The following is a 14,327-nucleotide window of genomic DNA, read 5'->3' on the forward strand; positions in this document are numbered from 1 at the left end:
TCCACCTGCCCTCCACAGCGCATGGCACTGTGCCATTAGGGCTCGACCCATCTCCCCCATTCCCTCCCCAAAACCCATAGCTGCACTTCAGACGGGAGTTGTACATGAAAGCAAATTTGTTTATTGTAAAAATAAACATGGTTTTTTTTTCTCTTAACACATATCATTGGTTGTTTTTTTGTTTGTTTTACAAAGAAAGAGATTTGCATTTCTTTAAAAATGAAAAAAACCCCACCCCACCCCTTCACAATGTTTATAGCAAAAATGTTCATTGAAAGCCAAGGTTGGTTATTTAAAAAAAAAACAGAAAATTCCAGAGCAACAATTGGGATTATTCACAAGAAGCCATAAATCATGCTGTTATTGTTGTTGTTTTTACATATTCCCAAGGATGATTCTTCTTCTTTCTTTTTTTTTACACATCCTGCTTTTTAACATGAGGAAACGTAATCATGGCATTTCTTTTTGTTGTTATTATTGTTGTTGTTGTTTTTTAAAAAATGGCCCTTCTCTGGAGGTTCGTTAAAGTGCTTATGAAAGAGAAAGGTTCAATTCATACCAAATTATAAAGCGCTTCCAAGGTGATCCAAGGTATAAAACGTAGGCAGTTATTCACGCGCGCGCACATGCACACACACAGAGAGCTTTAACTAAAGCTAAATACAAAAGAAATAATAATACATTTTTTTTCTTTGATTTTTGTCAAAGAAAACTCCGTCCTGCTGCCTCGGAGCTGTCCAGAGGGCATGGTGCTGAAGTGCATTTAAAAGCTGTAACAGTTGAGGAAAACGGGCCCCTACGTCACTATGGAGGCCCACCATAGATGAACACAGACTGAGTTTGAACTGTGGCTGGATCCCAACAGTCTTTTCTGCCCCTTCCCTTCCCTTCCCTTCCTTCCTTCCTTCCTTCCCTCCCTCCCTCCCTCCGTTCATCTATGGAAGTTGTTTTCTCCTCGGCTTCCCTTAGCCAGTCAACCAGCTGGATGGCCTACCCTTCTGCCCATCAACGCTCATTTCCTTTCCCATGTTCCCTGCTGCGGACAGGTATCTCCTCTCCCCTGAGCATCCCTGCAAAGTGCTTCAAAGAATTGCCACTCCCACCCACTCACCAAAACAGCAGCGTGTCCCCCTCTCCATCCCCGGGGGAGGGGCCCAGGGGCCGTGCCGTTTAGAGTGTCCCGAACGAAAGCCCCATGGTGTAAAACCCGAGTCCTTTGAGTTTCTCCTCGGCCCGCGCCTTCTGTTTCTGGTGAACTTTGCTGTGCCTTTTTTTCTCGTCGCTCCGGGCGAAGCGCCGCCCGCAGTCATCGCAGGAGAAGGGCTTCTCCCCTGTGTGGGTCCGGATGTGGGTCGTCAGATGGTCACTGCGGCTAAAGTTCCTCAGGCAGATGCGACACTGGAAGGGCTTGTGGCCCGTGTGGATGCGCAGGTGTCGGTTGAGTTCGTCAGACCTGGCAAAGCTACGGACGCAGTTCTCCACCGGGCAAGCAAAGGCCTTCTCATGAGGTTTGGGACAAAAGCATTTAGAAGAGCATTTCCCACGGCGTGTCTTCTTCTTGGGCCCCGCCAAGCCGCCGGAGGTCCGGTTAAGTCCCAAACTGTTGGCCGAAGAACTCGGGAGGTGAGCTACAAAGTCCGTCATGGGGACCGACGACGAGGATGGTTGGCCAGGCAGCTTGAGACCGTTGGGGTTCATCAGGGAGGTGAGGACGTCCGGGTGGGGGACAGGAGCTTCAAACTCTTGGCTGAAGGGCGGGGAAAGTTTAGGGGCCTTGGTGTCTACAAAGTCGGTGGGGAGTGGGCCGTGACTCAAGAATGCCTCAGTGTTGCAACCAAAATCCAAGGGAGGTCCGTAAGAGCTGGAGTGTCCCAAGAGAGAGTTGAGCTCCGACTGGCAGCTGACCGTCAAGGCGTTCTCCGTCTTGGAGACCATGTGGGGAAACAAGGTGGGACTCGCCTCCACGGTGGGGTGGAAGGTCTCCGAAGGGGGGACCTCGGCTGGCAGGTAATGATGAGGCTGGTTGAGGGGCTCCCAATGGGAGCAGGATGACTTGAACTTCTCCGCGGTGGGGGAGACGGAGGACAACTTCAGCTCCTGCTTGGAATCCAGCAGCTTCTCGTGAAAGAGACAATGGGAGGAAGAGGTCCGAACTTCCGGAGAGGCTCGGTACTGCGGGAGGCTCTCCGGACTCGGGAAGGACGAATAGGCTTGTTCGGGCAACGACGGCTGCACAGATATGTTGAGTTCCGGTTGGCAGGTGGAGTAGAGGTCCAGGTGGTTTTGCAGAGCTTCCGGGATGGAGTAGCTGGCCTCGGGGGGCCGCGGTTGAACTTCTGGAGCAGAGAAGGGAGAAAGGCCTAGGATCCCCGACATCAGGTTGAAGAGGGATTCCTGATCCTGGCATTGTTCTGTCTTGATGAACAGGCTGCCGGAGTAGCTGACCGGTGGAGACGCCTCTCCCGAAAGGAAGTAGTAATCCACTGGCTCGGAGTTCATAGTTGCTCCCATCAAGTCGCCTGGGGGGGAAAAACCAGCCAAGGGGAGAAGTTTGAGAGTCAAGGAAAACTACTCCGGTTTCTAGACTTTGATAGTATGATTTATTTTTTCTGCACCGGGTGTATCAAGGGAATCACCGGGGTTATTAAGTGAATGCCATGGTCGTTAAATGAATCCGGTGTCCGTAATCATGAGCCAGTTTCATCTAGTGGTTAAGGAAGCTTAGAAACTAGGGAAACCGGGAGTTCTAGTCCTGCCTTAGGCTGGCTGGGTGATTTTGGGCCAATCACCAAGAGACGGTGAGTTCTAGTTTTGCCTTAGGCAGGAAAGCCAGCTAAGTGACTTTAGGTCAGTGTTTCTCAAACTTGGCGACTTTAAGTCCTGTGGACTTCAACTCCCAGAATTCCCCAGCCAGCTATGCTGGCTGGGGGATTCTGGGAGTTGAAGTCCACAGGACTTAAAGTTGCCAAGTTTGAGAAACACTGCTTTAGGTCAATCCCCAGGAGATGGTGAGTTCTAGTCCCGCCTTAAGCAGGAAAGGTGGTTGGTGACTTTGATCCAATACAGTGAGTTCCAGTCCTGCCTTAGGCATGAAAGCCAACTGGGTGACTTTGGGTCAATCACCAGGAGACAGGGAGTTCTAGTCCCGCCTTAAGCATGAAAGCTGGCTTGGGTGATTTTGATCCAATCACCAGGAGATGGGGAGTTCTAGTCCTGCCTTAAAACTACCTCATTTTGCGATCTTCTCACCAGCAAAGTCAAGGGGGAAACCAGATTCGCTTAACGACGATGTTACGAGTGTAACAACTCCAGGGATTCGCTTAACCCATGTGGCAAGAAAAGTCGTCAAAGGGGGGGGGGGGAAACTCACTTAACAAATTTCCTCACTTACAAACATAAATGCTAGGGTCAATTATGGTCGCAAATTGAGGACTACCTATATAAAATGAACTTCTGTGCCTTGGAACATAAATAACAGGGATAATATTGTTAGTGCTAACCTGGGTTTCTCTAGACTAGAGTACCATTACCCAAGCTTAGGAACCTTAGGATGTGTGGACTACAACTCCCAGAATCCCCCAGTTCTAGTCCCTCCTTTGGCATGAAAGCCAGTGGAGTGACTCGGGAAAGCTGGCTGGGTGGCTTTGAGATGATGACCAGGAGACAGAGAGTTCTAGTCCCGTCATAGGCATGAGAGCCAGCTGGGTTGAGCTAGATGACATCTTGGGAGCCCTTCCTGATTTGACTCTAAGGGCCTTTGTTGATGCAAACATCCAGCTCCAAGCCCCCCTCCCCTTTCAGGTGATCTCAGCAGTAGGAGGTCACTCAGTGACCTCTTCCAAGCTTAGCTACCCCTTTAAAAATCATTCCAGGACGATGGGAAAAACCTAGCATGAATATTATCAGGTGGGGAAAAAGATGTGACTTTTTAGCTCCAGGGCATTCCCAACACCGAATCCTTCTCCCTGCACCTTCCAAAGGTGGTCATCCAAAAATACAGGGGATCAAGATGAGCCCCAGAACCACTCCGCTGCGTCTGGGCAAGCTTCCCCAGTCATGGCTGCTGAAAACAGGTGGTAGGAATCCCTGCCATTTTGAGATGGGCATCACTCAATTGCATTCCTCCGCTCCAGAGGCGGCTTAGGAAGAAAAACAAGGTTTTTTTTTCTCCCCCCCCCCTGCAGAGTCCCCCAATTTCTACCATTGCATCATAAACACACACCCAGCTTCCTGCCCTTCAGCCCCCTCCTCCAAATGCTGAAAGGTACCCCCTGGCTGCCCACTGCTGGCGTAGAGAGAGAGAGAGAGAGAGAGAGAGTGACAACAAAGTAGACTCCATTTAAAGCCTCATCTTGAAGCTTCCCCCAAAGGGGTCACCTATGAAGAGTTTGCAGCCTGGTCTTCACCTCCTCCTCCTCCCTCCTTACCTGCGAAATAATCGGGGGCTTCTTCCCTGGGGGGCTGCTGGCTCAGGAGAGGCGGCAGCTGCTCTCCTTGCTGGGGGAAGCGTCCGTCTTCGAGTCTCGGGTTTTCCTGGCGAGAGAAGTCCATGAGGTTCAACATATCCCAGGAGGAAGAGGAGGAGGAGGAGGAGGAGGAGGAGGAAGGCAAGTGGGTGGAACCAAGCCCCCCGAGAGGGGCGACTTCCAGGAGCGCACGTGGCCAAAGGGGAACCTGGCGCGCTCCCCACCCGGCGTCCCCTGCCTTGCCTTGCCCTGGGCCGGGCCGGCCGCCTCACCTGCCCGCCAGCCTCACCTGGGCTGGCCGGGCTCCGCAGGTGCTGGGCTGCCTCCTGTTGTTTGTAAGCAAAGAGCCCAGGCGCTGCAGCGTGGCTTTTTATATCTGCCTCGGATCTTCCGTTGCAGCCCGGTGCTTCCATTTCTGGAGTTCCCAAGCCGGGTTTGGCTGTGACGTAAATGCCCATATATGGACTCAGGATGCAGGTTAGGGAGACCCAATAAGGAAATCTCTGCTGGTGACGTTGCTCTGCCCTCCCCCCACTCCCCATTTCTCTCTCTCTCTCTCTCTCTCCTCCCGCCAGCAATTTTGGCACCTCTCTTTACCATCTCACCCTTTCTCTTTTTTTCCCCTCTCCCTCTTTCCAACGATAATTAATCTTTCTCGGGTTTTTTTTAAAAATACACAAAAACCCTGGGAAATCGCTGAAGCATCAGGAAGTGGCGGGATGGGAGTGGGGGAGAGTCTCTCCCCACCCGCCCCCCACCTCTTGCCAGAAATCTGGGGGAAGCCAGCTGCAACCCACACATCTCCCCCCCCCCTGCTTCTGCACTGCTGCAATGGAAGGGCAGATTTTGGAGGCAAAGTTCTCTCTCTCTCTCTCTCTCTCTCTCTCACACACACACACACACACACACACACACACACACACACACACACACGGCCTCCACTGAAGCTCTCTGCTCCACTGGTGGTTTCTGAGCTCTGGGTCGTCGTCCCCCCCCCCCCCCCCCCCCCCCCCCCGCCTCCTGGGAGAAAGGTGGTATTCAGGTCAGTGGGACAGGAAGGCTTTGAATAACAAAAAAAGGGGGGGAAAGGGTTGGAAGGAGGAGGAAAAGTGGACCAGGTGACTCTTTTTAAAGGCAGGTGAGTCATCAGGTGTTTGAATGGATGCTTCCATCACTTTGTGCTGGGGGAGAGCCATTGTTTTGTCATAGTGTTGTTTTGTCAGCACTATGAAGCGGTATATAAGTCTAAGTGCTATTGCCCCTTGGACTGCAAGGCCATCCAACTGCAAGTTCAGTCCTAGAGGAGATCCACCCTGACTGCTCTTGAGAAGGCCAGATCCTGAAGAGGAAACTCAAGTACTTTGGCCACCTAATGAAAAGGAAGGACTCCCTGGAGAAGAGCCTCATGCTGGGAAGGATGGAGGGCAAAAGAAGAAGAAGGGGACGGCAGAGAATGAGGTCGCTGCATGGAGTCACCGAAGCAGTAGGGGTGAGCTTCAATGGACTCCAGAGGATGGGAGAGGACAGGAGGAACATTGTCCATGGGGTCGCGATGCATCGACTTCGCAACTAACAACAACAAAAATTGCTATTTCTCCTCCCTGGTGGACTGACTTACTTCTTACTTCTCCTATATGGGAAAGGCTGACTTTGGAATCATTTGGACAAAGGGTGAGTTAAGAACTGTGGCCTTCTGGGTCTGGAAGAGAATTCAGGTAGTCCTTGACTTACAACAGTTCCTTTAGTGACCGTTCCAAGTTACGAAAAAGCACTGAAAAAGGCTACTTGTGACCATTTCTCACACTGACGACCTTTGTAGCATCCCCGGGATTGTGTGTGTGATCAGAATTTGGATGCTTGGCAACTGGTTCATGCTTGTGACTGTCGCTGTGTTCCGAGGACGGCCTTGGGAGGCTTGAAGGACCAGGTTAGCCCCTGATTGTCCTGATTCAGTTAGTCACTAAATACATAGACCAGAGAACTCCTCGAGAAGTTCCTTATGCAGAGAAAGATGAAAGCAAGCAAGCAAGCAAGCAAGCAAGCAAGAAAGAAAGAAAGAAAAGAAAAAGAAAGAAAGAGAAAAAAGAAAAAAAGAAAAAAGAAAGAGAGAAAGACAAAGAGAGAGAGAGAGAGAGAAAGAAAGAGAGAGAGAAAGAAAGAGAAAGAAAGACAAAGAAAGACAAAGAGAGAGAAAGAAAGAAAGAAAAGAAAGAAAGAAAAGAAGAGAATGATCAGCAACAAGGCGGATGGGCTCAGTTACAACAGCGATGTGGGCATCTTTGGAACATCTGGTTAGGGACAAATCATTTTGGAGAAGATCTTATCTATGTATACATTAAGGGTCAACTTAACTTGATAGTGCATAGTCAATCAATCAGTCAGTCAACGCAAAGAACTCTGCAGAAGGCTCTGATGTTGGGAAAGGAAGAAGATGAAGATGACAAATCGACAAATTGGATGGACTGAGCTATAGTAGCGATGGGGGCAGCCTTGGAAGACCAAGTTGGGGACAGATCACCTTGGAGAAGGTCTATCTATCTACATAGCCATTAAGAGTCGGCCTGACTGGATGGCACATACATATTATCCAATCAGTTAATCAACGCAAAGATGCAGCTCTCTGGAGAAGCCTCTCAGGCTGGGAAAGATGGGAAGAAAGAGAAGAAGGGGACAACCAGCAGGAAGGACAATGGACTCACAGATGGTGGTGGTGCAAGAAGAATGGAAGGATCGGGTTAGCAACAGCTCACCATGGAGAGAAACTCATGTGGTTGCTGGAAGTTGAAAATGACTTAATGGCACTCACTCACTCACTCACTCACTCACTCACTCACTCACTAACCCAACCAACCAACCAACCAACCAACCAACCAACCAACCAACCAACCAACCAACCAACCAACCAACCAACCAACCAATCTGCAGGCACCTGTGCAAAAGTCCAATGCTTATGTTTTGCAAGAATGAAGTCAAGATCTCGATTGAGCTTTGAAAGCTGATGCGGAAAACAGACGGGGAATTTCGCCTCATTGCGAGAACTCTCCAAGGTGCTGAAATCGCTTATTTTCTGCCTGACTCGAGTCTACACCAAGCAACGTGGAGAATCCTCAACTTAACATCATTTAGTGACCTTCGATCGGCGTTGGAAAAAGTGAGTTGTGACCATTTTTCACACTTCTGACCATGGGAACAACCCTATGGTCACGCGATCAAAATTCAGAACGCTTGGCAACTGACTCATATTTATGACGGTTGCAGTGTCCTGGGGTCACGTGATACCCTTCGGCGATCTTCTGACAAGCCAAGTCAATGGGGAAGCCAGATTCACTTAACAACCGTGTTCCTAACTTAACGACGGCAGTGATTCAGTTAACAATCGTGGCAAGGAAGGTCGTAACAGGGGGCGAAATTCCACAAATGTCTAAGAGCCGTGGCGGGACGGTGGTTAGAATGCAGTACTGCAGGCTAGCTCACTGCTTACTCCAGGAGTTCGATCCCGACTGACTCAAGATTGACTCACCCTTCCGTCCTTCCATGGTCAGTAAAATGAGGACCCAGATTGTTGGGGGCAGCACGCTGACTCTGTAAACCACTGAGAGAGGATTGTAAAGCACTGTGAAGCTGTATATAAGCCTAAGGGCTATTGCTATTGCTCACTTAGCAACAGAACCTTTGGGTTCAATGGTGGTCATAAGTCGAGGACTGTCTGTATTGACAATATCCAACCTTGTGCCCTATCTGGTCTGGCCTCAGAAGCTAAACTCTGACTGTGCATCCTAGGTTTCATTGTAGTCTGTTGAAACCAGCCCTTGTGTCTAAGTTGAGACCTCCCCCCCCCATAGTGGTGCAAGGAGAACCCCATAATGAAGTGAAGAAGTTTTTAGATTCTAGACTGCCGAGGGGCCGTTTGCAATATTTAGTTCATCGGAAAGGCTGCCCTTTGTCTGAAGTGACCGGAGTGAAGAGTTGGGATGTGAAAGCAGACAGGCTGGTTAAGCAATTCCATGATCATTCGAATTCCACTTGTGACTGCAGGACTGTATCTTTGTTGCTTGTATCCTTACCATTCATACTGATATGGATTGTTTCCTGAGTACTTACAGTATTTGTACCTTATGACTATCATTAAGTGTTGTGCCTTATGATTCTTGACTAATGTATTTTGTCTTTTTATGTACGCTGAGAGCATCTGCACCAAAGACAAATTCCTTGTGTGTCCAATCACACTTGGCCAATAAAGAATTCTATTCTATTCTATATTCTATATTCTATATTCTGTATTCTGTATTCTGTATTCTGTATTCTATATTCTATATTCTATATTCCTTATTCTGTTCTGTTCCATTCCATTCCATTCCATTCTATTCTCTATTCCTTATTCTATTATTCTATTCTATTCTATTCTATTCTATTCTATTCTATTCTATTCTATTCTTATTCTATTCTATTCTATTCTATTCCCTATTCTATTCTATTCTATTCTATTCTATTCCATTCCATTCCATTCCATTCCATTCCATTTTCTATTCTATTCTATTCCATTCCATTCCATTCTATAAATATCCTGATAAGCCAAAGGGTCCCCCCTGGGGTGGTGGGAGAGGTGGTTAGCTGTATTTTAACCCCATATTACAAGACACACTTTTCTGCTGGGGGGAGGGGTGGCTTGTCAGACCTGGAACCCAATTTTTGCATTGGGCCTTCAGACCTGGCAAATTTTTCTACTGTGGGAAAACGGGAGGCGGTATTATATGGAGTATGGTTGATATATAGTCAAAATAACGTTCCTTTCTCGGAGAGTCAAGGACACCTTGCCCTGCAGCTGCGAAGGTGTGACTGGGAGGCATCTCCAGTTTTGGATGGTGCCTGATTGGGACGTGTGAAGGACAGGTGGGAGTGCTGGGCAGGGACCTGGACTTTCTTTTGGGTGGGGAAACTCTGGAAGCTTTTAGATTCGGGTTTTCCCAGATGTACCAACATGACATCTCTAATAAAGTGGAACGTTTGAGGAAACTCAACCCTTGGAGTCTCCGTTCATTGGGGGTGTTACTTGGAACCCCGACAGGAAGGAGATGGCCAGTAGCTGGACATCAGGAAAGGAGCTGGGAAGACATGGCCAGGGGCTTCCTTACTGCTGCTGACACACCAATACGGACAGGTCGATCTTCCTTCCTGGTGATTGGGTGGAGTGCGGTCTGGATTCCCAGGAGGGAGGGGCTGAATTCCAGAGGAACAAGAGGCAGCAAAGTTTAGAGAGTTGGGTTGGGAGGAAGAGGATTCAGAGAGCTCCTCCAAAGATATCGTTTAAGTCTGACAAGCAGTTGTTTGAACTGGGCACGATTTGTGTCTGCAGGTCTGTGATCGCCAACCTCTGGCAAGGCTGCCTCGAGTGGCACACAGAGCCCATTCTGCGGGCACGCCAGCTGTCGCCAGAGCTGAGCTGCACCCCGCATGCATGCCCACCTCCCGCCAGCCAGCTGGTTTACTCTTGGGGTCTCGGCTTTGCATGCACAGGGAAATGGCGCATGCATGCGGGGTACATGCTCGCATTGCATTTTGGGGCCTCATGCACCACCCCTGCACCTCATTTTGGCATTCAAAAACAGGGCACGGCAGCACCACATAAGCCCTCCCTGCACCCCCTTTGGCCTGGAAAACTCCTGCACCAACCTGGAAGCCAAAAATGGGCAAGAGGGGGGAGGAAGCGGGGCGCATGAGCGCGGGGCAGGGGGTCACACACGCATGTGCGGTGGGGGGGTCGAGCATTCATTGTATTATGGAAGTGAGTGCATACGGATCAGGAGTACAGCTAGTCCTCAATATACGACCACCAGGGAGCCCAACATTACTGTTGTCAAAGGAGACATTTGCTCAGTGGGTTCTGCCTTGTGTTACGACGTTTCTTGCCACGGTCGTTAAGCGAATCCATGCCGTTGTGAAGTGAACCGAGCTTCCCATTGAGTTGGTTTGTCGGAAAGGAGAGCACGTGACTGCCCCCCCTCCAAAGACACCGCGACCGTCATAAATATGACCCAGGGGGCCAAGCCTCTGAGTTTTGATCAGATGATCCCAGGGAGGCTACCAAGGTCGTAAGTGTGAAAAATGGTCGTAAGTCCCCTTTTTTGTAGGGCCGTTGTAACTTGAAATGAACTGTTATAATTTGGGGGCTGCCTCTACAGTTCAAAGTTACAGCAGCACTGGAAAAAGTTACTGATGCCTGCTTTTCACACTTAACGACCGTTGCAGCATCTCTCGTCCCGTGCTCACAATTCAGGCACTTGGCAACTGACTCATATTTATGACGTTCGCAGGGTCACGGGATCCCCTTTTGCAACCTTCTGACCAGCAACGTCAAGGGGGGAAGCCCGCTTCGCTTAACAACAGGTTACTCTTTTAACGCCTGCGGTGACTCTCTTAACCCAGGGGTGTCCAAACTTTGGAACTTTAAGACTTGTGGACTTCAACTCCCAGAATTCCCCAGCCGGCTAGCTGGCTGGGGAATTCTGGGAGTTGAAGTCCACAAGTCTTAAAGTTCCCAAGTTTGGATACCCCTGCTTTAACCGCTCTGTCAAGAAAGGTCGTAAAGTGGAGGCAAAGCTCGCTTAACGATGGTCTCGTTTAGCGACAGCAACCTTGGTGGTCCCTTGTGGTCGTAATGCGAGGACTAGCTCTAACTTGGGGTGCTGAAGAGGACAGCAAAGCAGCCTTGCATTACGCAGCAGAAAAGGCCTTAATTGTTTTAGGGAAAGGGGGAAAAAGTTAATTTAGGTTTACACCTCCTCTCTCTCTCTCTCCTTGTACTGTTTACACCCAGAATGCACCAGATCTCATCCAATCAGGAACTACGAGGAGCACCGGATGGTTTCGTTTGCTTCCTGTTTGCCCCCCCCCCTCCCTCCCTCCCTCCTGCCTTCCTCCTCGCTTTTCTGATTGTGGGCTTGTGAAGGTTGCGTTGCACTCGGCAGAGGAAGCCTTGAGACGGGGAAGGGGGCAGCCTACTTCCTTTGCCCTCCTCATCCACAGGGAAGGCGATGCCTGGACTCCTGCTCGGCTCTGGCACTGGGAAATGGGCCAGGTGCAAGGCTCACCTGGGAGGGTTTTATCTTGATAGAGAGATAGATGATAGATAGATAGATAGATAGATAGATAGATAGATAGATAGATAGAGAGAGAGAGAGAGAGAGGCAGGCAGGCAGGCAGGCAGGCAGGCAGGCAGGCAGGCAGATAAAGATAGAGAGATAGATACAGATAGAGAGAGAGAGACAGAGAGAGAGGGAGAGATAAAGATAGAGAGAGAGAGACAGAGAGAGATAAAGATAGAGAGACAGACAGACAGACAGACACAGATAGATAGATAAAGATAGAGACAGACAGACAGACAGACAGATAGATAGATAAAAATAGAGAGAAAGAGAGATAGATAGATAGATAAAGATAGATAGATAGATAGATAGATAGATAGATAGATAGATAGATAGATAAAGATAGATAGATAGATAGATAGATAGATAGATAGATACCCATCTATCATCTATCATCTATGTATATGTATTTATATATATCTCCATCTGTCTGTCTGTCTATCTATCTATCCATCCATCCATTTATCTATCGTCCGTCCATCCATCTATCTATCTACATCTCTATCTCTATCTACATCTATACCAATACATCTATCTATCTATCTATCTCTCTATCTATCCATCCATCCATCCATCCATCCATCCATCCATCCATCCATCGTCTGTCCATCCATCTCTCTATCTACATCTACATCTATACCAATACATCTATCTATCATCTATCTATCTATCTATCTATCTATCTATCTATCTATCTATCATCCATCCATCCCTCTCTCTCTCTCTCTCTCTCTCCATCTCTATCTACATCTATACCAATCCATCCATCCATCTATCTATCCCGTGTGTGAGTGTGTGTGTGTGTGTGTGAATAAAGTCAGGATGTAAATAAACAAATAAAACCTAAAATAATCAATCTATCTATCGTCTGTCCATCCATCTATCTATCTACATCTCTATCTCTATCTCTATCTATCTCTATCTATCTATCTATCTATCTATCTATCTATCTATCTATCTATCTATCTATCTATCCATCCATCCATCTATCTATCTCTAACACACACACACACAGGCACACAGACAAATACTTTTTGTTTCAATTGTTTTACAAATAATTCAAGGCAGTGGACATATCCAGCCCATCTTCCTTCTCCTATTTTCCCCGCCACAACAACCCTGTCAGGTGGGTTGGGCTGAGAGATGGTGGTGGGGATTTATATTGTAGATTTTTAAGGTTGGAAGCAGTTCGGATCCCCTGTTTTAAATCTGTTTTTTAAAAAACAACATTAAAATAAATAAATAAGACTTGTGAAGGAAGTTTATCCCCATTTTACGACCTTTCTTGCAGCTGTTTTTTAAGTGAATCTCTGCAGCTGACAAGCTGGTAACCCGGTTGTTAAGCAAACCTGCCTTCCCCCTTGACTCTGCTCGTCAGAAGGTCGCAAAGGGGGAAATCACATGACCCCGGGGACACAGCAGACCGTCATAAATATGAACCCCCTGCCAAGCATCTGAATTTTGATGGCGAGACTCTGGGGATGCTTGGAATGGACATAAGTGTGTGAAAAACAATCCTTTTTTCAGTGCAGTTGTAACTGTGAATGGTCACTCAAAGCTGACCTCCATATTTGTGTATTTTTACACACTTTAAACTTTTTAAAGGTGGCTCAGTGGCTAAGACGCTGAGCTTGTCGATCAGAAAGGTTGGCAGTTTGGCGGATCGAATCCCTAGTGGCGCGTAATGGAGTGAGTTCCCATCACTTGTCCCAGCTTCTGCCAGTGCCAACCTAGCAGTTCTAAAGCACATAAAAAATGCAAGTAGAAAAATAGGAACCACCTTTGGTGGGAAGGGAACAGCGTTCTGTGCGCCTTCGGCATTGAGTCATGCCGGCCACAAGACCACGGAGACGTCTTTGGACAGCGCTGGCTCTTCGGCTTTGAAACGGAGAGAGGAGCAACGCCCCCTAGAGTCGGGAATGACTAGCGCAGATGTGCAAGGGGAACCTTTACCTTTACACAATTTTTTTTAAAAAAAAAGCAAAATAGGACTCAGAATGCTGGGATTCCAGGACTTTGAAGGTGTTTTTTAGGGATGCAACAACTTTTGTGTGCACACCTCTGGAGACCTTTGGGGAGATGGACTTCTTCCTTGCTTCCTAACAAAGAAGTCCATCCTCGGAGTTTAACTCCTGGACCAGCTATGAAACATCTCGCGTATCTGTCGATCTTCCCCCTTCACTCCTGAGAGAACATCAAACGTGGGGATGGGAAGACAAACGATGACTTAGGGTTGGTTTGTTGCCAAGAAACTCACCCAATATTGCTTTTCAAAGGACGGTGGAGCTGACCCTTCGAGGCAACTGCCCAACTGACCGGGCTATGGTTTTCTTTTCAGGAAAAATTCTAGAATATGCTGTTGAGTTCCTATAGCAACCGGCCTGGGGCAATCAACTTGACACGTTCTGGCCAACACTCTTGGTAGCTTCTGGACATCTGGCGTGGAGTCATGACTTTGGAAGAGAAACCAAGAGTTGAATCAAGAGGAGGAGAATTCTCTTCTCTTCCGGCTGGTCAGCAACCTAAACAACCTGGGTCTGTTGATGCTGAAGACGGATGCCTTGGGTGGCTTCATCCTGGAAAGAAGACCTGAAGGAACCATGAGAACTTCTCAAGAGCGTGAATGAGTTAGGACAGGCAGGGATTGGCTCCTCAAGGATGCAGAACAACAGAGTTGGAAGGGACCTTGGAGGTCTTCCAATCCAACCCTTTCCTCAAG

At 48.3% G+C, this 14,327-nt stretch overlaps 1 protein-coding gene across 1 annotated transcript; it reads right to left on the minus strand.

The window, feature by feature from the left end:
• Positions 1 to 250: 250 nt before the first annotated feature.
• On the minus strand, positions 251 to 4,794 carry EGR4 (early growth response 4). The gene is made up of 2 exons (XM_081960155.1): positions 4,428 to 4,794; positions 251 to 2,519 (listed from the first exon to the last, which is right to left on the minus strand). The coding sequence occupies exons 1-2, from the start codon at positions 4,561 to 4,563 to the stop codon at positions 1,171 to 1,173; spliced, it is 1,485 nt and encodes a 494-aa protein (XP_081816281.1). The 5' UTR covers positions 4,564 to 4,794; the 3' UTR covers positions 251 to 1,170.
• Positions 4,795 to 14,327: the final 9,533 nt, after the last annotated feature.

Source organism: Natrix helvetica, assembly GCF_964273705.1.
Source record: "Natrix helvetica genome assembly, chromosome: 7".
In the NCBI taxonomy this organism is placed as follows: domain Eukaryota; kingdom Metazoa; phylum Chordata; class Lepidosauria; order Squamata; family Natricidae; genus Natrix; species Natrix helvetica.

Excerpts from the sequence above, each read along its gene's own strand:
- EGR4 (XM_081960155.1), bottom strand. The coding sequence starts at position 4,563 with ATGTTGAACCTCATGGACTTCTCTCGCCAGGAAAACCCGAGACTCGAA. Across the intron at positions 2,520-4,427 it reads AGCCCCCGATTATTTCGCAG|GCGACTTGATGGGAGCAACT; the intron begins GTAAGGAGGGAG and ends TTTCCCCCCCAG.